General features: G+C 39.6%; 1 protein-coding gene across 8 annotated transcripts in view; it reads left to right on the top strand.

The window, feature by feature from the left end:
• The window catches only part of kcnq5a (potassium voltage-gated channel, KQT-like subfamily, member 5a), a 117735-nt gene extending 94385 nt beyond the window's left edge, over positions 1 to 23350 (top strand). The window contains exons 8-16 of one of the 8 annotated variants that reach the window (XM_046069934.1): positions 3279 to 3373; positions 4088 to 4114; positions 9089 to 9330; positions 11189 to 11297; positions 16206 to 16337; positions 16648 to 16764; positions 18859 to 18972; positions 20360 to 20486; positions 20773 to 23350. In XM_046069934.1, the coding sequence (XP_045925890.1) occupies positions 3279 to 3373; positions 4088 to 4114; positions 9089 to 9330; positions 11189 to 11297; positions 16206 to 16337; positions 16648 to 16764; positions 18859 to 18972; positions 20360 to 20486; positions 20773 to 21876 (2067 nt within the window). In that variant the 3' untranslated portion in view covers positions 21877 to 23350. Of the gene's footprint in view, positions 1 to 2937; positions 3027 to 3278; positions 3374 to 4087; positions 4115 to 9088; positions 9331 to 11188; positions 11298 to 16205; positions 16338 to 16647; positions 16765 to 18858; positions 18973 to 20359; positions 20487 to 20772 lie in introns of all 8 variants that reach the window. The other 7 variants (XM_046069935.1, XM_046069936.1, XM_046069937.1 and 4 more) reach the window with 7 other exon arrangements.
• The last annotated feature ends 236 nt before the right edge of the window (positions 23351 to 23586 follow it).

Raw genomic sequence — 23586 nt, 5'->3', positions numbered from 1 at the left:
TGTGTGTGTGTGTGTGTGTGTGTGTGTGTGTGTGTGTGTGTGTTTCTCTGCATGTAGGGGATCCTAGGGTCAGGTTTTGCCCTGAAGGTGCAAGAGCAGCATCGACAGAAGCACTTTGAAAAGAGGAGGAACCCAGCTGCCAGCCTCATCCAGGTACACCCACACATACGCAGGGAACAAACACACATCACCTCTACTGATTTTTTTCTTTTTGCACCAGTAGCTGCAGCTGAGGACCAGCGTGAAAAGAGAGAACTTTCTCTACTCTTAAGTGCAGATTTCAATGTATGTGTGTGCGCTGTCTGTTTTGACCGTTTCTAAAGCCTTCCAATGCGTGTCCCTGGGTCTGAATAAAAGCATGAGTGTGTGTATGTCCACTCTTTACCCTTTAATGAGTGTGATAGGAATATGTTGAAGTGCGTGGATGGGTGGTTTCAACATCTCTCTTCCTATCAGAGTGAAGGTGTTTCATTAAGTACTTAATATGAATGTGTATGTGTGTCTGTGTGCGTGTGTTTTGTCCATCTCTGGGCTGTCAGAGTGTGTAACTGATGATGACTAACGGTGTGTGAGGCACGCTGTCGTTTCTCAGGTCCAACAGCAACACACACTACTGGGATTTATGAGCCGTGTCCATGGCAACCATTCCCTGGGCAAACGCTCCCCCCGTCACTCATTGTAATAGACAAGACCAGCTGCATTACTTTATAATGAACAATAAATATCTGCTGTGGAGTGTGTGTGTGTGTGTGTGTGTGTGTGTGTGCGCCCACAATTGTGTGCTTTTCTCTGTGTTTGCACATATGTGTGTCTCTGAGAGTGTCTGCGTTTCTTTATGTGTGTGTGTGTGTGTGTGTTCGTCTGTCTACTATCCTATATGAACTTCCTTGACCTACTTTTTAAAATTTTCCATGGTATTTTTTTCAAAGCTCTGAGCATTATTTTTTTTAGATTTAGTAATCATTTATATCAGTTTTGAGTAGGGGTGTAACGATACACCAAATCCACAGTTTGGTTCAGACCTCGATTTTTTAGCCACGGTTTGGTTCATACTCCCCCCAACCCAGAAAGAGGCGAAGCAAGCCGGAGTGTTTTAAGATATACTTTATTTAATCCTGCGAAGGGAAACTCAATGTTTTCACTCTGTTATTCTGCAATCATGCGATCCTTGTCAATTTAAATAAGCAAAGAACTGTCACATGATCATGTAAATATACAGTATCACTTAAACTACATCAACACCCTTAGTATGTTGTTAATGACATGGTCTTACAGTAATTGAAAATTATATTGATATTTGTACAATTTTACATAATGTGTTCAAGTGAAGCATCACAACTTGTGGTATCATTAAACTTCTTACTTTTTCATCTGTTTGACTGCAACTTCCTGGTTATGAGCTTGGAAATCTTTACATGTTACAGCTACTTCCTCATCACTCAAGTTTGACCTACTTTACTTACTTTAGTGATGGACATATATGCATTATAAAAATGGTGGTTTATTATAGAGAACAGTGTGGGTGCTAGTTTAGGTGATAGGGTAAAGTGGGGATTAGTTTAAAACTGTCTGGGTCTCACCATGTGTCGCTGCATTCCCAGATATGTGATATCAGATCAGTGTGAAATTGGCTAAAGCTAAACATTGTCTTGCCTATCCTCCCTGTTATCAATATGATCAGTTGTTATGCTTGACAAAGACCATTTGGAGCCCAATTGATCCTAAATAACCCACAAAGGGAGCAATTAATCCTGTGCGTTGATCTTGTTTCTGTTTTATTTGTGTCAAGCACCTGGTCAGTGTCTGTTGTCTGCCAAGCTCCTAACATTTTCCTCAACAGGTAAAAGGAAACTTGGAAGCAGCTTTGACATGTTCAGTGTGTGGATGACATTACTATTCTGTCCATCACTTCACTCCCCTATCCCACACAGCTCTCCCTGCTTTAACCCACTGTGTGTTTGTGTGGGTGTGTGTCTGTCTGCAGGGCAAGAGGATATTATCACTGTTTTCAAGACTCAGCAGCTGGTCAATGCAAAATTTCATGGGCTACAATAATTAGTTTGCCTACCAATTGTATTTTTAGAATAAGATTGAATCTCCAAATTACTTTAAAGTTGTCTCTATAGTAGCCCAACAACCAACAGCCAAAATTGACTAGTATTTGGCAAGTGGCCGTGTTAAATTTCCCACCCTGTCTGTGTAAAGTGTTTATATAAAGACTTTCCAGTCGTGTCGCAAATCTTGTAACCACAACTGGCACCATTGAGGAGGTTCAGTCAGCTGCAAGTAAATCAAGAAAACAACCTGTAAAAATGATTGAGGTTAATGTAGGTCATTATTGCAGAATGGCCAGTGCATTTGTTTACAAATGAGGGTTACTGTAAACCCAAATTAAACATTCTGCATATGTGTGTCAATGAGGGTTCATGTGATTTGTGTGCAGTCGAAATTGTATGGCCATGTGGACTGTAATCAACAATGAACGTGTGTGAAGGCTTTGGCCAATGCAGACACAAAATAAACATAACTGTTTGCCCAAAGCAAACAAACATGACTAACAGCAAAAACTAACTCCTGATGTCCATAGACGTTCTATTTGCTTAATCTAATCCATCCATTGCAGACATTAACTTGCAAGTAGTCAATGAACATTTGACTAGTTTAACTGGGTATAAAACGGAACAGTGGTCTTTCATGTCCAAATCGCAGACTTGTATGATGAAATGACTCACTCTCCATGGCCATACTGCGGACCACCAATATGGCTGCCAGCTGGTTACATCCCCTGAAGCACCCTGTATATGTTACATGTTCACATATATCTCAGTCCCTTTTTCCTCACCATGTTTGTGCCATTGCCCGTCTGCGTCATGTTTGTGCGTGTGTGTACATGTGAATGTGTGCGCGTCCTGTCCATCTGCTCCCTCCCCCACCCAGGCGGCTTGGCGTCTATACTCCACCGACGGCGCTCGCCCCTACCTCAGAGCCACCTGGTACCACTATCAAAGTGCTCTCCCCCCCTTCAGGCATGTATCCCCACCACCTCCAACAACACCACCATCACCGCCCCCACCTCTCTTCGACAGCCCCTGACAACAGTGCATCAACATTACCCAAAAAACTAATCAGCTCTTTCTTTTTATCCCCTCCTCACCTTCCTTCTCTCACTTTCTACCCAACTTATACGTTCCTCCCTCACCCTGTTTTTCCACCCACACTTTACCCTGTTAATTGTTTCATTATCGTTATTTTATTTATCCTGTCGACTCTGCACGTAGTGTGTCTGGCGTAGTTATGCTGCTGATGAGAACTCGGTTTCCATTGCTACCTGGAAGCCTCATTTGAAGGCGTTGCATACCTGCAGCCCCGCCAAGTAGGTAACAACTTACAGACTTTAAAACATGGCCGCTGTTACTCAGCCCTTTGCCTCATCTCTTACTCCTCAGCTGCTTGTCTCCATTGGTGTAGCTTCAGCTCTTTTTTTCCACTGTATGCCTCACTGCAGCATTCTCATTTTTTTAATAGCGTACCTGCATTAACATTTTGTTTCCCCAATCAGGGATTGTTTGCTTGGCATGCATGATCTTTCAAACCTTTTTCACACTCAGGCAGTCGAATGCCTTGTTGACTGGCACAATGGAAGTTGCTGAGGTATATAATGATAATGAATTCAGAGATTGTGTAAGTTTTATAAATGTTAATTGAAGTTATTCGGCTTGGGTCAAGTTAGAAAAAAATTCACATTAATTTGGACCATGTCAGTCATGACAAAGTTTTTGTGGGTTCGCTTTTTTGTGTTGTCACAGATTTTTGGAGAGTGAACAGTGAAAGCAGGATCATCATTCCTGCTTTCACACACACACATAGATGTGTCTTTCCGCTAATGCTTTACCCTTACTGTGCACAGCCATAGCTTGCATGTGCTTGTATATAACTAACCCCATAAAGTTTCTTTCTTATTGTTTCCTTTTGGCCTGATGCCTCCCATATCCATTAGTGGAAACGTCTGTATAATGCTTTGTAAATCTGCTGGAATATTGATTTATCTCCCTTTGTCTCCTCCTCTTTATCCCACTAACCTTTGAAGGAAAGAGCAGGGCGAGACTACTTACAGGTTTGTATGACTCTCAGCTTATTCCTTCAAAGACACGAACACATACAGTCAACCTGTGATGAAATTCTGATTAAACTATATGCCTAATGTTATGTGTTTATTTTTTAAACTGTGTCTTATTTGTGGGCTTGTTTAGTCTATGTTTTTTTAGTTTATTGATTGTGCGATTACAGATTCACAGATCCAAGGTCTAATGATGAATTTATTTACTTCTTTGCTGATAGGTAACAGTGAATGGTTAGTGAATCAGTTAAAGACTGCAATTGCCATCAAAGGGTTGGAAGATGTTGATTGTTAATTGTGTTTATGGTTTGTTAGTTGTTTGGTTTAGTGAATGACTGAACACTTATTTACCCTTTAGAACAAGACCACCATTACTGGAGAAAGTGTAGGCAGTTGTTTTGACTTATGTCCATGTTTTTAACCAGTATGACCTGGCAAAGTAATAATGATGTTGTAAAAGTTAAAAGACTAGAGTGCTATGACATACAAAATAAAGGGATAAGTAGCCTGTGCAATAACGAGGTTGATGTGTCCTGATAAAAGGAAACCAAAGGTGTCAGGTTCATTTGAGTAAAAATGTAAAGAACATCAGCTAAGACGTTGTCTCAAGAGCTCCGCTGAAGTACATTTGTTGATTTGAATTGCGTTGAATTGAGAAAGAGGGGCAAGAAGAGATGCAGTGGTAGAGACAGTTGTGTTTTTACATCAGACGTAGGTAGACCGAAACTATACTGCAAAGAAAGTACTACAAGAGCTACTTTAAAATTGCGTCTCCTTTCTTTATTTTAAATTCCTCCTTTCACTGCTGTTTCCCTCTCTGCACTTGACTTTCAGGCATGAAGGGTGATGGTCTTCTGTCTTTGTTGAGTGTGTGTGGGTGTGTGTGTGTGTATGTATGCATGCATGCACACACGCCATCAAAGACAGGAGTCTGTACCATGTCTGTACCATGACTCATTTTTTCCATTGGGATGGTATTTATATAACTCATCAAACACAAGTCTTGTAGAGACAGAGCGAAGTTGAAGAAGGGGGAGCAGAGGGAGGGAAGATAGGGGATTTCAGAGAGGGGAAGAAGACAGAAAGAGATTTGTGAGTTTAATTGTGCTAGTATAGGTTTTTACAGTCCTTTGGCAACATTTGGGGGCCTTATATTGAGCCAGCATCTTCTTAGGCATTTAAACTTAAGAAAGACACACAAACACAGAAACGCACATATATAAAAACAATAAGTTCATACTCGTAGTCAAACACAAATACACAAGCGTCTCATCTTTAAACAAAACAACATTTCATTAGGCTTTGTTGCATCCACAACAACATCCATCCCCCAGAAATCCCTCTGTTTAAAGGGCTGTGTTTAATTATGCTTTCCCTTCTTAGAAACTTTTGTTACAGCAAATGCAATTTGCACTTGTGAAATCATAATTACACACCCTTTTATGACCTTCCCTCCACCAAGAGAACACACAACACTCTGTTATTAGTGGTTTTACAGACTGTCGGCTACTCGGCGACGGTAGGTGCCGTGGTAAACGGCTGGTGGTTTTCGTTTAAGCAGACTTGTAAACACCAGCAGTAGTAAACATTAGGCGCACCACAAAGTGCTACAGCAGGCATCATGCTGAGCACAAGTGTGCTGGATATTGGCAGTGAGAGGCATTATGAAATAAAGGATAATGGGGGTTTAATCTGGAGTTTATGTGTGTAGGCAGGTGTGCCTGTGTGTGGGTGTACCTCTTGGTACAGTGAAATTTAATTTGAACCAAGTGATGTGGTAAAAGAGGGTAAACCTCCAGTCAGTGATGATCAATATGAGCAAAGATAAACAAATGGTTAATACTTTGACTTAATGCCTTTAACCTGGACACTATTTCTCATCATTTAAGCGTGTTTAAACCCATAGTTGACTTGCATTGCTCCCTTATGGGAAAATGAAACAAGGCTTATTCCAAGTAATGCTGCAGTTAGTTATGTTTGCGTTTGTAAGAGTGCTGTTTAGTCAACAACAGGGCTCAAATAACAGCATTCACACCAAACTAAGCAAACTAGACTAAACTGGCAAACACACCAGATTTCATTTAAACAGCAATTATATGTGAATACAGCCTGATTTTAATTATTTTGTGGACCAGACTACTTTACACAACGCTGCAGCCCCACAGGCAGGCACAGTTAGGAAATTTGTTCACCGCATGTCACAGAAGAATTATTGTGTTGAAAAGACATGATTTGAAGCATTCGTACATGATTGCCGAGCCAAACCCAGGCAAGCAAAGTAGTTTCTCACTGAGGCATCTGGTGACAGTTTGGTCAAATCTGTTGGGGAAAATAGGGTCCAGGTTGCACATGTACAGAATAATGCTTTTAAAACTGACTATGGTTTTAGTTTGATGACACTAGTATGATATATAGATTTGTCTTCCCCAAATGAGGGAAAACTAAATCAAGGTGGGTATACCTTACACAACATCCCTGTTCACTCATTGCCATCCATTTCTAAAATATCCCCCCTGCCCTTTGCATTAGTATTGACAGCAGAGAATCTTTCTTCTTCCTCTGCTGAACTCCTCTTTTAATCTCCTCCAACCTTTATCTCTTTCCTCTTTCCCTCCTCCATCTGCCTCTCCCTCCTACGCTGTAGTAAAGGTATAAGTAATGGGAGGCTCTTCAGAAGGTATACTCGGACATATAGGAGGTATCTACAGTACTACCCAGCATCCTCTCTGTCCTGCCCCCCAATAACCTATGGAAATGACTGACTTATAGCATGAAGGACAACAAAAAAACAAACAAATTTAACTTCCTTCTTAACTCCCTCCCTAATCCCTTTTCTACCACAAAGGATTTTGTCTGAGACGGGTACTGGTGCCTGCTGCCTGCCGAATGCAAACAGGACTTTCTTACCATGTTACAAATTAAAGGGGAATTACACCAAAACTGATCTTTACACCATAAAAGACATTATAGACATTATCCTTTGATTATTTATAATTTAAAGATAATATGAGTCAATTTAGGGAAAATTCTCAGTAAAAGAGCTCGATAAGTTAAAAATCAGAGACAAAAAGTAAAAAATACTAGGTCTAAATTCCCCTTTATTTTATATTTATTCCAGCCACATGAATATTTTGTTGTGTTCATATTCTTAATGAACAACCACCAATTTCTAGATTCTTGGGGTCAGAAGTTGGTCTCGGAGGATTTTTTTAGAAGCTATAGACTCATCAGTTATAAGAATAAAATGGTCCGATGACAATATAGTAAATAAGAAGGAAATTAAAAGAGCAATTCATGGGGCTGGACCCAGTTAACATTAAATTATGCCCCAACAAGTGCCATAGATGCCAATATACAGATTTAAAATGAGCTGTTCCTTGTTTTACTGCATGCTCTGTGCATTACTGCTTTGCTTCACTTCTCTTTTCAGTCATTTTTAGCCATCAGAGATGCAAAGATATTTAGTTCCATTCACTGTATTTAAGAAATAATTTGTTGTTATTTCAGTAATAGCAGAAAGTGTATTCAGAGCAGAAAATGGCTACCACTGCATCGCTCGCTAATAGTATTTAATTCTGCCTTGAACGTTGATAATGTATTGCCATGTATTGTAAAGTGTTTAATAATGTTCCTACACAAGTCTGAGAAAGTATGGAAAATATTGCACAGGTCTAGGTTTGGGAAATCATGGCAAATCAGTAAAACTAAAAAAATAACTTCCTCTTTGGAATATGCAAGCAAAAGCAACTTCTGTTAAAGTGATTGAAACTGATTAAAATGCTGAAATCCAGGTGAGACACTGAAGTCTGGAAGAAAATGTGAAATTGTGGCATGGTAAAAATTTGTGGGAACCCTGCATCTCTCTTATGTGTCTGCTGCATTGCATGCTGGTCTATTTGCTTTAGCAACATAATAGTTTACTGTAATGAGTCTCATTGATTGAGAACTTTCTGCATCCCCACCAACCCCTTGGATGTTAGCAAAGATCTGAACTTTATGTGGATTCATTTTTCTTGAATGGTAGGTGTAGCTGATATGTGTTATTTATTTAAATGGACTAAAATCATTATGATAGATAAAGACGCAGATACATACATAGCATTTTTCAATATCAATATGTCATATCATGGCGTTTCTACAGTGAACAGAGATTGTGTTTTGTTAAATTAAAGTCATATTTTCTGATAAATCGTGTTGCTTCAAGTTGGACCTCAGATTATTTGAATTTAATAATAAGCACTGATTAACATGCTGGAATTAATTTTCCTTCCTAGTCTCTGAAAGATTTAGCTCTTTTTGTTCAGGAAGAACTCACAACATTTCCCAAAACATAATCCAATGATGGCGGTCCGTGGCTTCTCTCTGAATAATGTTTAAGTTGGTCTCAAAATGAATGTGTGGTGGTGATTTATTATCCTTGCCATGCTTTACACACTGCCTTTTAAAAATCTCATTAACTCTGTTTTGAAAAGAGAATACATGGATAGATTATCAGGCGATTAGGTGAGGAGTGCAGCACTTCAGGATCCAACACTGAGGGTTTGTTTCAGTGGCTTGGCGGGCAGTTTGGCTCTGTTCTGGTGTTTTGGGCATGTCAGTTGGATGGATGATGTTTGGGCTGAAGGAAAAGACAGAACGCTGCCCTGTGTCTGCGCTCTGAACTCTTCTCACTCTCTGAGGGGAAATAGGTGTTGACAGCATCCTTTTTTTCTCTCTCCTTGTGTCTGTGTGTGTCTCTCGATCAACCCCGAACTCTGCCACATACACTTTCTCTATCAACTCCCTCATAAACTCACTTTCCCCATCCATCTCCTCATCCATCTATCTTTGGATCATCACTTCTGTCACTCCCTCTGTCTCCCCCATCCCTAATCTTTCACTCTGCTTCTTTCAATGGTCTCTCCTTATTTCCCCACCCCCACCCTCACCCTCCTCTTCTCCCTCTCTTTTTTTCCCCCTCCCTCCCTGCAGTCAGAAGTTGAGTTTTAAGGAGCGGGTCCGGCTGGCGAGTCCTCGTGGTCAGAGCATGAAGAGCAGGCAGACGTCCATCAACGACCGCCAACGCTGTTCCCCTGGCAACGACGTGGTAGGCGGCAGCGAGCTGATGGGTGGGAGCCCGGCCAAAGTGCAGAAGAGCTGGAGCTTCAACGACCGGACCCGGTTTAGGCCGTCACTGAGGTTGAAGAGCCAGACTCGCACTGCTGTCCCAGATGGTGAGCAAGACTTTAAATCAACAGACCAACAAAACTGTCAAACTACCCTTTTCAACACAGTATGCCATTTTATCGTGTAAATGTAGAGTCACTTTATTTAATCTCTTTAACCTCATTGAACCCCCAGTGGGCCAGCCATACAAACACACGGCTGGCCCACTGGCTAGTGGAGAAGATAGATAATCTCAATATGTTTTATATATGGCTGAATTTAAAGTCTTAGGGAGAAAAACAGTATGTTGAAGGGTTAATCAGGTTGTCCCATTTAGATTTTTAAGAGAGAACATTTGCACAACCACATAACTAGCGTACAAATTATTGGAGCTATAAAAATTCCTGAGATATTAAAGGTAAAAGCTAGGTTTCAAATCTGTTTTCTATGTAGCCTTAAAACATCCAGGCTTAAATATGCAACAATCAATTCAGGAAAATAATCCTTATATATTATTTTTTAAGAGTCAAACACTCAGTGAACCTGCTTCATCAGGACTTTGTAGGTCTGGTTTGATTAGATTTGACTGACAATGATCTGGAAACAAATGCAAACAACTCAACAACTGTCTTCACATTCTGAACCAAATCCTTGTAAATCCTGCTTGGTGCACAGACGTACACTTCAAACCACTGAGAAGACAAAACAGCAGAAAATAACAAAAAAAAAGTGAAGTAACCAAAACGATCTTAACTTTGTCAAAAAAGCAGAGGTTCATGTTAGTTTTACGTAAAGGTTTTTTGTTTGTGTATATTTGACATTTCTAACAAGGATTTTCCAAAGCATGCTGTATATTTTTGGGTGACCTGCACCTTCATGTCATAATGTCACATTTACTAAGTACATTTGGGTTTTTTTATTGGTATATGGTAATGCAGTAGAAAGTTGGTGGGACGCTCCAACATCCAAGAATTAAACAACTTTTTGATGGAAGTCGTTCATATTTGCTTTTTGGATTGTTATAGTTTATTATATTGTGTTTAATAAAAAGTTGGTATTTATATTGTGCTAGGATGAGCTGAAGCCAGGTGCTGTCTGGACTGTTTTTTATCCTACTATATGGTATGCTTTGGAAATTGGAGATTTTTTTTTATTTATGGGATAAAACATCTACCAGTATAGTTCTATTAAAATTGTGTTCTCTAAACTTTCTATATGTTGTCTAGTCTCTCTACATTCTAGATATGTAGAATGATGAATGTCATGCATTTATGTCTTTATCCAGGTGGATATGTTGCATTTTGGGAAACACTTAACAGAATAAAACATGCACAAAGCCCTTATTTACATTAAATCTCAATTCTTGCTTTTTGTGCTTTGAAAGCAGCATGCATTTCTTATTATGAGCTAAAGTAGTTATTGTATGCATTATGTTGTCCTCACATTTCCCAGAAACTCTGACACTACAGTAATAGATGAAAGTGCTGACTTCTTTAAAAGCATTTCTGTTTCTGCTTTTATTCTCTCGTATCATTTATTTGAACTGATTTTATAACCTCTTATATGCACTATATAATTATTCACTCGCTTTCCATCTTTTTCCCTGTGCTTTTCTCTCTTGCTCTTTCTCTTTTTTCTGTGTCTGTCTTTCTGTCCGTGTCTCCCACTCTCGTAATTATTGGCAGTAATCAGGATATACAGTACCCTCTTCTCTCACATTACATAGCTGAGCTGGCAAAACTCTGCCCATTCCTAAAGATCCCATCCAAGCAGGGCATAAATTCTGGCCTGTTAAAAGCCAAAATAGTATTAGTTTGAAACATTCTTGGAGACTCCGGTCAAGACCTGCTATGGAGAAATTGCTTTAAGACTGCATTTTTGCATGTGGCTACATTTATTGATGAAACAGCGGTCTGTCTCTCTCAGTGGACACAGGAATGACCACAGAGGAGTCCTTTGATGAGAGAGGCTGCCATTGTGATGTTACAGTGGAGGATTTATCAGCTCCCCTCAAGGCTGTCATCAGAGCTGTCAGGTGAGCTCCTGCTACACTTTACATTTCACATTTCAGGTCTTTTAGCTGGCAAACCACCTTTTAAATCCAGACCACATTTGCAAACTTGCATGCAAATACTAATATCAGGTGAGAAACTGAAATAATCTATTGAATGGCTAAAAGATATACTGTAACTTGACAGAAGGGGAAGTCATTTCTAAAGTTCGCTTTAAAAAATAAAAAAAGCTTTTAACACATGGCTCTACGTGTTCTGTCAACCAATATCCAGGCCTGATTTTCTATATTTTACTGTTGCCTCCATCTTAAAAAAATAGTAATGTACTATTGTTTAATACTTTGTTCAGAGTTAGATGAGAAAATTGATACCACTCTCATGTCTGTGGTTAGCTTTGGGTAAAGACTGGAAACAGGGGGAAACAGCTACCAGACTATTTCTTGTTCAAGAGAAATGACTTCCTGGGGTCTCTCAAGGAAACTATAAAAGTAGGGCTCCATGCTGGAATGTGTGATGGTTTGTTCAAATCAAATGGAAGTGGTTCCTGTCGGTCCCTACTGGCATTGAAGTTCTCCTGCTTTTCTGATTGGCCGTATCATTTATTTATGTGTATTTTGTGGTTTGTTGGAACAGATAAACAGGACATCAACCTGAGGGGGTGTTTTCATGTTTCCATTTCTTATTTTGTAATTGATTCCGTTGTGCTATGCTGTGCTGTAATATAGTCTTGTTTTTTATTTTCTGCATCACAATGACATGCTCTGTCAAAAAATTACAGTGCGTAAAAGTGTTACTGTGAATCCTGTCCAATCTCTTGCAATGTTTACTGTAACTCTGTACAGTTGAGATTGATCTATGCCATACAGAAAAAGTACAGCCTTGTGCATTTTCAGTCATTGTCATCAAAAGTTTAGCCATAGTTTACCAATACAATTAGTTTTGCAAATGTACCAAAGCGACCTGTAACATATTTTCACTTTATTGACTATACTATATTATATGTTACAAGAATGAATCAGAAATGCATTCAGTAATTTACTTGTGAAAAAAAGAAGTTCCTGACATTTCAGTGCTGCAATACACTTTTTTTCAGTTGTTTACATAGTTAATACTGGTACCTGAGACCAAATGACTTCAGCCTGTAATTGATGTACCATCCCCTTGAACCAGTTCTGCTAAAATATAAGCACATTTTCTTGCTTTACATTCAGCTTGCAGTTTTACAGTAAAACCACATTCAAAACATTACACATATTTCTCTAAAACATAAAATGGATGTAAATGTTCTGCAAAGATTTTCTATATACTGTAAATCTGTCCAGCTACAGCAAAAATGCAGGAAATTTGCAAACATTTTGTTTTGAATGTGTTTTGAACAGTTTTGGACACAGTGTGTTAGCATTTGAAAAATGTGCTGCAGATATACAGTGTTTTGCAGGTGGTGAAGTATTAATGGGAAAAGAGTTCATGGATTTTGGAGAAAGTGGTGATTGAATGCATTTTGTGTGAAAGCAATGAAAAATTATTCACAGTTTGGTCCACATACTCTTCTGTTTCGCTGACTGTGTGACGAGTTTTGACAATGGGACTTCAGTTTTGACCAATGCAGGTTAGCAATTGAAAAAAACTGTAAAACTCCTCCTTTAGGGATTTTTTTCTCACCTGTTTCCAGCTCACCAAAGAGTTGCCAGTCAAATGGAGATGCCACTGAACTGACTCTTTCTTTCGTGATTGGCTGTTGAATGTAAACGTAGTGCAATCCTTTCTGTAGTTGAGCTCTTGTTGAAGTCAGGCCACATTTCATACTGATTGATTGGCCCTCCGTCTTTTTTTGTAGGCTGTTTATGATCTGTTACTATTGATTTCAAAGTTCATGGAGGATTCAGTGTGCAGCCCTTGAATGACTAAATTTCATTGTACGAAAATACCTCCAGCTAACAGAAGAATGCTTTGGTATAGAATAGGGAGCAAGTAAACTACTGTATACCTGTATTGTGGTTTAATACACCAAACAACATGCCGTTTATCAAAAATTACAGCTGTTCAACAAGGTTTCTTCCCTCCAATATCCATTATAATAGTAATTCTGTCTTGGGAAAAACATACATTCACCTATGAGTGCAGGGGGTTCACATGATGCACAAGCTTTTTTGAAATGTATTTCTCTGTATTTTTTCTTCTCTTTTTGCTCCATCGTTCTCTCTTTATCTAAATGACCTGCTGCTGGGATTGAGGGTTTGTCAGCGGGGAGTTTCGAGCAGCCATGCATGAGTTTCTTGTTGTTGTGTGTGTGTGTGTGTGTGTAAATGAACGTGTGTGTGGGTGTATGTTTTAGCAGACCCTGCTCTCTTACACTGGCACCGGCACCCTGTGAGTGAATGTTTATCCAACTGGCGCCAACTAATTCTCTCACTTCACTGCTTCTTCTCACCCTTTTCATATTTTTCATTGTAAAAATGTCTATTTTCACCACTCATTAGCTGGTTTTCCATTGAGAAATTACAGGTTGGTGAGGAAATTGACTTCTGGTTTAAAAGTTATGTATTGATAGTTTTCTTCATGTTAATAAGAATTCAGATTTTGCGATCCTGATTTTATACATTCTTTATTTTACCCTTCTCATATGGTGGACAGAGATAATATCTGCTTGTTCTTCTTGTCAGGGTGAACAACATAACATTTTTGACCAATTAAGCTGTTATCAATCTTTACAGGGTGACAGGACAGTACTGTATCACAAACAAAAGGACAAAAATTGTAATGCAAGATGAAAGACCAAGCCACGGTCATTATGATTTGCAGTGGTGCACTTACTGATCCTCTTCCATTAATCTTAGCTTCAAAGTCTGTCTGTAAGCGGATCTAATATTTTGCTTCTCATCAATTATCTAAAATTTTTGGTATTCCGGTATTACTCACTCCGATTACACTTTTTGAATGTCCCTTGTTCTTCCTCTTCTACAGGTGAATCACCCATCTTACAAAGAATATATTTAACCCAGAGTTTGAGCATATGTACTCAACATAGGTTGTTAAAGTGATTGATATATGTAAGGGAATATGTATCCAAAGCTTTAATAATATTCTCAACACGCAGGTACAGATGCAGATCCCATATGGACCACAGCATATTTTCAATAAATAAGATGTCCCATCTGCACATCTAGAGGGAATAGCTGTTAAGCTATGCATTTTATCACAAACACATCGGGTCTTTAAGTATATATATTTCTAACAATCCTCAGTAATGTTATATACTGTACACAGTGTCAGGTGAACATAACACATTGGTATTTTCATACACCTCCAACTTTTTTTGTATTTGTAGTTTTTATCATTGTAACAGAGATTACAAATTATGTAATAATTTCCTGTGCAATCTTTTTGGAATCCACATTTGACATAAATCAGATCAAGGGAGGATTGTTTGCAATGTTCCCTCTTGAATGGTTGTTTGGTAGTAATATCCAGTCTGTTATTAGTCACTAGTTCTGGAAGTCAAGTCACTTAGTCTAGTGAACTGAAGTCTATCAAACACTCATCACCAGCACCGCTGTTCCCTATACTCACATGTGTGCAAAAATACACGCACATATCATCACTACCAAACTAACCCCGGCTGGCCTGCCCACCCAGCAGGCCTCCTCCATGGGCAGCCGGAGCCCAGGGCTTTCCCAGGGTGTCGGGTTGACGGTTGGACACCCCTCCCCTGTCAGGAGTGTTATTACAGAGGGTCATCTGTCGGCATTGTTTCCTTTTAGACAGTGAGAAAAACAGGCAACTGGAGAAAAGCAGAAGCCACCTGGGAATCCAAATGCAGCAAGTGCATAGATCCCCTTACCTGTATCAATATTATTAACCCAGCAGTGGCTCCGTTCACCAAATAGAGGAAGATAGAGAATTACACTCAAGTTACAAAGTAATTTATTTTAGTTGTTATAAATTTGACAAGCTAATGAGGGAACTTTGGTTTCCCGTTAGAGACTCCTTGATGTATTTGACTGTACTTTTTATTGGCTTTACAAAAGGAGACATATCAAACCAATAAAGGGCACATCATACATAAAGAAACAAGGGATAGACAGAGACTGAGCATTATTATCCTGTATATGCGGCATAGCATATGTCATCACATTAAGCTGACGCTTTTATCCAAAGCGACTTACAATTGCAGTAATTGTCAGAGGCTGCACGCCTCTGTAGCAACTATGGGTTGTGTCACAGTGGGGAATTGAACCTGGGCCCCTCACACCAAAGGTATCTGACTAATCCACTGCTCCATCACCACCCCATGTGTGTCATGTCATGTGTTCAATAGTACCTCAGGTTATGCAAGCTACACAGTACCTCAGAATACACATGTCATAAAGAACATCATACCATTGTTGGAGCGGCTGCAACTCCTCAACATCACATTGCCGTAGCGTAGGGGCCCCAGATTTTCATATAGAAACCTTACCTGTCTATTAGTTTGTAAATTTTTGCCATTTCTTCCAGCCATTCCTTCAATAATATATCACCTTTAGTTTTCCAATGTTGCAGCACTAGTGTGCATCCAGTGATAAGTGCTGTTCTGCACCATGAGATCTGGTGGGTATATAGACCACTTCCTTCAGGTTTCACGCCTAATAGACAGAGCATTGGTCCCTGTATCAACGCATAAGTCACTCAGTTGATGAAGAGAGTCATCTCTGACCATAGAAGATGCACCATAGGACAAATTTATTTGAGATGTTTTCTTTTAACAATAAAAAAAAGATCAACAAGTGAAATGTAGTGTGTATTTCCCAAAGCTGTTGCTACCATCAAGTGGTTAGTTGTAGTAATTACATCCTTATTTTTGAAGCCTCTTTTGACTCTCTTTTTCTTCTTGTGTGCTTGTATTTTGTGTGTGTGCGTGTGTGTGTGTTTGCTTGCATGTGTGTGTGTAGGATCATGAAGTTCCACGTGGCAAAAAAGAAGTTTAAGGAAACATTGCGTCCATACGACGTGAAGGATGTCATAGAGCAGTACTCAGCAGGACACCTGGACATGCTCTGTCGCATCAAGAGTCTTCAGACTAGGTCAGCACACACACACACACCCACGCTTACATTTAAATCAAAAAAATGTTTTTGTACACTTGGGTATCACCCCGATTAATTTTTACTTGAATTTGCTCTTGTTTACCGTATTTACCGTTTGTCCATATCTGTTACTTGTTCTTTATGAAAGTTTTATTCTTGCATAGATATTGCCAATGTTGCTGCAGTTGCTACTAGGTCTAAAGAGGTTATCACTCTATGGGTGATGATTTTAAATTAAATGAACCCACTTTTACATTTTACCCAGTGTGTGTATGTACTATACAAGTGTATTCCTTTTCTCTCTCAGATTAGACACTGTAGTGGGTCCCCCTCCAAGGCCTTTCAGCAGCCGCTTCAAGACCTTTTCCTCTCCCTCTCTGCATTTATATTACAGCCATTCCCGAAGGAAACAGTCTGTACCGGGGTTAGACCTAACCCGTCCTGATTTGCTCGCCAACTGCTTCCCTCCCTAACATAACCAAACCTTTATTATGTCAAACCTGGGTCGAGCAGCATGCATTTGCATCTATCAGAAAATCCCCTTCATCCCTGCACATCAATAGTCCATAAAGGTTGAAAAGAGTCACAGAAGTTTTTGTCTATTTAGTTTAGATGCAGCGCCAACTTAAACGCAACATGGTGGAAAGAAATGTAGCACTGTGTCCAACTGTCTCACACACCTGATGAGATATCTGTTTATTCTTGTGAAGCTTTTTCTAGCATAACCCGGCCCTATAAAGCACTTCAGCAAGAAACAGGCAAACTGACAACATCCATTTCAGGGCACTTGCCTTCCATCTTTTGGAAGAGAACACAGTTCTGTTTAACTGCCAACTTTAAGAGGGCCATGACAAATGTTCACCGTTTGTTTTAGTCTGCTTGGAGATCGGTGGGGTTTTCTGACATAGTGCATGCTTAAGTTGCTACAGAAACATTTATCAAATTGGCTGGATGACCCAGTTCTGGCAGTAGAGGTCATCAAGGAGCTCAAGCAATAGATTATAAACAAAGTTGTCCAAGAAATGCATAAAGAAACACCCATTGGACAATAGCTATTCATTTTTTCTTGCCACATTTTTAAACCAAGGAAGTGGTCCTTTGTCACACCATTTGTATTTGATTAGTGCTAAGTAATATATTTTAAACACGTGACATGTTCATACCATACTAGAAACTATGTGATTACTGATTTGGGCTCCCTGAGGACTTCATCTAACTGGAATAGTATGTCTGCTAACATAGGCTGTAGGTGATATACAAGCTAAGTGCTACTTAGAGAAGTAGTTGATCTATTTTGTCCTTATGTAAAAGCTCCAATCCAGACTCTGACTTGTTCATCATCAGTCACTCATTCAAATTCCAGCTGTTTCAGTTCCTATTTCTTTTTGCAGCCACATATAGAGGCTTTCAGTTCTTTTATCAAAAATCTATAATTACTTAAGATATAAAAAGCAAAGCTGGAGATTGTTTCAGCAGGGGGCACTATAGCGCAGCTGTGGATTGGGACTTTCACATTTACAAACCTGTTTTTTAAGGACTTTGTTTTAGGGCTTGGTATTGACTGTTATCAGGTGTTTTGTTAAGCTAAATGAATGCCAGTGTAGGCATTAGAACTCCTGGGAATGATATAGTTCTTGTTTTCTGTTATGTTATGAGTGTTAAGTGTGAAGTGGGTCTATTGGCAAAGGCTGTAGATACACACAGACCACCTGGGTACTACAGTGTGCATTTGCTGTATCTCTTTAACATTGCTACTAGACTTCCATCATACCAGTCAACTTTATGAATATCATACTTTCACAGGCTTAGTCTCTGAGGATGATGTAGAATGTAAACCTTAATGTGGCCAACATCATGAAATGCAAACAGAAGTGTAAAACTGATGCTTCAATTTTGATTTCATTGAATGAGGGAGGATCTGTGAGCAAGGGATAAACTACTAGTTACATACATAGATACACTCACTAACTTGAAATGTTTTCAGCAATGTTTTTGAAAAATGAACTCTTAATTTAAAAGCAATAATGAGCAATCATTGCTGTCCATTAAATGAGGCAGGTAAACATGCTTTAAATCATTGTAAGCTCACCATGACATTTTCCATTAATGTGGTTATCAGTGAAGTGTGTCTATTAGTGACACATTGCGGTTTAAATGTTGTTTTATACGCTTTTCTGCCTTGACATGTATTCAAATATGGGAGAAAGACTAAAGATACATGTTCAAATTTAAAACCATTTATTATGAAAATATTAAAAGATCATACCATAACATGAAACATATAAAAATGTCAGCATCAGTATCAGCCTTTATTTTCAGCCTAAACTCTGTGTTTATCTACATGCCAATGTTATTGATTGCCAATTAGTACAATAGGACTGGATTTGTTCCACATGTGCTTCATGTGTGTGTGTGTGTGTGTGTGTGTGTGTGTGTGTGTGTGTGTGTGTGTGTGTGAGAGAGAGAGAGAGAGAGAGAGAGCAAGATGTATCTGACCCAGTCTTTCTCCTGTCTCCAGACTGGCCAGTGCAGCGGGCTCTGGTCCCAGCCTGAATAGCCGACCCAGGAACATGTCCTCTCCTGCCCTGCACTATTATTACAGCAACAACAGGAAGAAGCTCCCTGACTCAGGGTTACTTTGATTTCACTTAACTTAAGTTTTACCTACAGTAGAATCCCATTAGCCGCCCCTATGGTGAACATTAGTTCCATTGCAGTCCCCAATAACCATCAGATGTAACATGCAAATACACATGCTCGCAGGGATGCAAATAATAGTCCTTTGTATTAACTGTCTTGTGTACAAGATGTTTGGTGCTTGCAGTGGACACTGCAATGAGTACTTGAAGGTTTAGACAGTCACACAGAAAGGATTTTGAAAGTGAAAAACATATTAAATGTTTACTTAAATCATGATTATTCTACTGCGTTTAACTCCACCCATTTGGTAAAGTTTTAATTAACCACACACACCAACATTTGCATTTAATGAAAATACTAATGAGTATACACACATGCCCAAACATATCATCCCTGTTGCTACATTAGATCCCATCCATAGTTCCATACTTCATCCTTGTGTGTGGTTGTGAATGGAAGTGTTTTCCAATTAATTCACATGTGTTTTGTGTTAGACAAAAAAATATATCTGTGTGGTATGTAGGCGCTGGTCTCTCCTAGATCAGTGCATGTTAGAGATACAAAAACATTATTACCTAAATTAATTCAACATTATTACAGAGTCAAAGACTGAGAGATTTGATCAGAATTCTGACATTCAGAAAGCTGGCAGCAGATTCACTGATAATCTCCATGCAGCACTACATTTAACGTCTCATTTGGGCTTTAAATGTCTTAAAACTTAATAAAAACAATCTTCTTCTGGATGGAAAGTTAAATAAATAGCTGGTAATGGACTTACACATACCTCAACACTGTTGTGTTACTTGAGTATTGGTAAGTGGAAAGGATAATCCTGTATAAGCTATGAGCACTGAACACTTGGTCTGATGAATTTATCTAAACTCAAAAATACATAGTAATGCTTGAGATATTTATATATATAGAGAGAGAGATGTTTTCCCCCAACAGCAACAATATGATCTTTGCTTTGAATGTGCTATGTTTGTAAACCAAATCATGAGATATAGTGCTCATAAATGAGTTGTGCTTTTATTCCATTTACTTGTAAAAATGTGATTTTTGTTTTTTGTTTTCATTTGTCACATTTACAATTTTTATACTTTAAGTTTAAGAGCCCATGAAACCCATACAAACTACATAATGCGTGAAACAATTTTGGAGATACAGGGTTTTCATATAAGAGCACTGCTATAGCCATTCCTTTTGTGTTGTGTGTTTTACTAACCCTAATCTTAACATCCTACTGCTGCTTTAGGTTTGTTGCCTGACTTGGGATAACCTGAAATGAAGCTCGGGTGACTACTTATATTGCAACATCATTATTTCCTAATATATTGACACCAGTATTGGTGCTTGTGTGTGTGTGTGTGTATCAGGGTGGATCAGATTCTGGGAAAAGGCCATGTTCCTGTGGATAAGAAGATGAGGGACAAACTTCACCCAGATGGAGACACTCTGGAGGGCATGAGCATGCTAGGACGTGTGTGTAAGGTGGAGAGACAGGTGAGTAAAGAAAGAAATGAGAGAAGGGGAAAACTAAATCAGCATTATTCTTTAGAAATACCTGTGTCTCAGGAATTCATTCTGCCAGGAGATTTCTGTCTTTCAAAATTCACTTTCTGGTCTGACATCTGTTTTGGAAACAAGCACCAGAGATCTGTAAAAGTTGCTCTGAAATTCCTTGGTCGAAGATAGAAGTCAATAAAAGCCCTTTAAGCTTTGCTCTCTTGCTTGCTGTCTCTCTTTCTTTGCCTCCCTCCATGTTCTTACTGTTTTCTCTTCGTCCCAGGTAACTTCCATTGAATCAAAGTTGGATTCTTTGCTGGACGTTTACCGCCATGTTCTACAGAAAGGACCCTCAGCACTCACCCTCTCGTCCCTTCCACTGTTTGAGCTAGACAACCACCAGCACCACAACTCGGACTACCAGCCCTCCATCATCGGTAGGGATCTCCCCTCCCCCCAGGGAGGTGATCCGGTTGGAGGTGGAGGAGATAACAGTGGGGGCTTACGCCGTTCTCTTAGCGCCAACCCGAGAGGCCTGCGGCTCATCCTGCCACCCGCCGATGATGACGGCCCTCCAGACTCAGCACCTCCATCCTACCCCCCGTCCACAGCCTCACTCTCACCATCACCCCTACTGCCTCCCGATAGCCCCTACCCAACCTTGGTCACCCCCAATGGTACCACCAAAAGAGCACACTTCCATGACCTGCCTCCCCCACCTCCCTCAACAGGGGGTTTCACCCTCCGGCTGCCTCCCATTTTGCACCCCTCCCATCTCCGATGCCCCGTTGACCCCGTCTCAGATGAAATGACAGATGAAATGACAGATGGAATGGCGGCGGATGAAGGGAGCCTGGGCACCTCTGTTGTTGTGGGATCCAGTGTGGATGCTGAGCAGGAAGGGGACAGTGAGGCTGGCCCTGCCCAGGGAAGGGTGCAGCTGCGGGAGAAGCCTGGCTTGAAATCTGAAGGGGTCTGGAGGAGGCACATGAGCCTGGAGGTTAACCCCCTGCTGTTGCTCTCATCTTGTCCAGATGGGACGCCGTCAGACTGGGAGAGCAGTCTCGGGAAGTCCCTCTCTGTGCACAACCTCAGCCAGTCTTTGACCAACCATGCTCCAGGCCTCTCCTCAGCACTCAACAACAGCAGCAGCAGCAGCAACGGTAGCGTACCTTGCAATGCCCACGGTGACCTTAGCAACTGGGATGGAGCAGAACTCTTCATTAGTGAGTGCAAACTACAGCCAGCGGAAGAACATTTCAACTTCCTGTCCCAGGGACCTGACAGCAACGCCTCAGACCTTTTACAGACTGTGGAGGAGGCTGCACCTCACGCCAAGGGAAATTCAGAGTTTCTCAGTCAGTCCCCACACATACAGCTGGCATAACCACCCACACACACACTGACACATGCTCACATACTGTATGTACACACCATGGTTATAGGAAACCAGTATTTTCTACAGGACACTACTATGTTGCAAATGTCTAATTGATGCCTTGTACATGGAAATACAATGTTTTTATTTTATTTTTTTGATTAACATGATTGTGTCCATATTATGGAGTTAAACAATTCCATAGTACAATGGTGTATAACATATCTATGAAAGTGGGCATATTCACAAAATATGCTTGTGACAAAATACACAAAATATACACAAATCAAAATATCCTTGGTTTAAAAGAAGTTACTTGGATCTTTATCTTCAGATTCAGAAATGATAATTTCATTAACTTTATACAAAAGGTCATGTTTTTCATATACAAGATCATATATTAAAAAAAGATCAAATGTAATTTAATGTAAAATTTTAAAAAACAAGGAAGGAATGTTGCCTACTAGACATCAGAGTGTATAAGCAAATCAATTAATCAATTAATTTGGTTATAATTTCTTTATTATACCTTTATTTTACCAGCCAAGTTAATTAAGAACAGTTTCTTATTTACAATAACAGCCTGGCAGGAGACAAAGGCCTCTTGTGGGTTACTGGGATTAAATAAAAACAATAATTAATTTGGTTCATCACAAAACAATTGTTAACTTTGTTTTCAAGGTAATTTCCAGCAGTCCTACATTTTAACTCAGTCTGAACCCAACCTGAAACCAAAGGACCTACTTTGGGCTCATCGCTGAAACAAGTGGGAGTGTAACTTTTTATTGTAAAATGAAAGGATATGTCATCTTTGACTTTGACAATTAAATTGAGTAAAGAAAACTAGAAGGAAATACTGTAAGGTTTTTTAATAACCAAACATAGTTGTAAGTTACAAACGTGTAGTTGAGCCTCAAACAAGGCAGGTCAACCAGTTCTTTCTTAACATGTTGTTCAGCCGATACACACGGGTACATCCACACACATACAATCACTCTTTCACAAACACGGACACTGACATACACAACCACAGAGTACCCTGAGAAGAGCCAACTTGACAAAGAGCTGAGATTGACTATTCACTTATTTTTTCATACAAGTGCTTGTATTCAGAGACTTTATTGGAAGAAGAGTAGAGTCACTCACTCTCCTTATTATTGTCTGTCTTTGGCAATGTAAAATGTCACCTTTTACTTATTTTTTCATACATATCACTGTATGGACTGTTTCTAGAAAACAAATGAATGACTGATGGGTGGGACCTGGTGTGATGGAAATAGCTGAATTATGAAAGAGCTCAAGGTCACACTTGGTTTGGACAGCATCCTGGTGAGGTAGTTGCCAATAGTCTGAATGTTGAATTGCTTTTCAAAGGGGCTTTCCAGCCAAACATGAAATGCTGCATGTCTAAGGTGTTGTGATAATTAAAGTCAAGAGCAGTCACACGCTAGCTGGTGACCTTTAATAAAAAAGTACGAACAAAGTCTGCCTATATGAACAATATTCTAATTTGAACTAATTTGAAAGTAGTGAAAACATGTACCAACATACTACACAATTTTAGGACAACTATACAACTTTTTATGGTCATTTAAGTAATTTTCTTGACAAACCCTGTGTTTTTACTGGGTGCTGGTTGCACCAATAATGTTTAAAGGCCGCTGGACTGACCATATTCCCTGCTCCCAGTCCGGAAAACAACACAAGGTGTAGTGTGGT

This window comes from Micropterus dolomieu, linkage group LG15 (genome assembly GCF_021292245.1).
Source record: "Micropterus dolomieu isolate WLL.071019.BEF.003 ecotype Adirondacks linkage group LG15, ASM2129224v1, whole genome shotgun sequence".
NCBI lineage: Eukaryota > Metazoa > Chordata > Actinopteri > Centrarchiformes > Centrarchidae > Micropterus > Micropterus dolomieu.
This window is presented reverse-complemented; position numbering and strand designations above follow the sequence as displayed.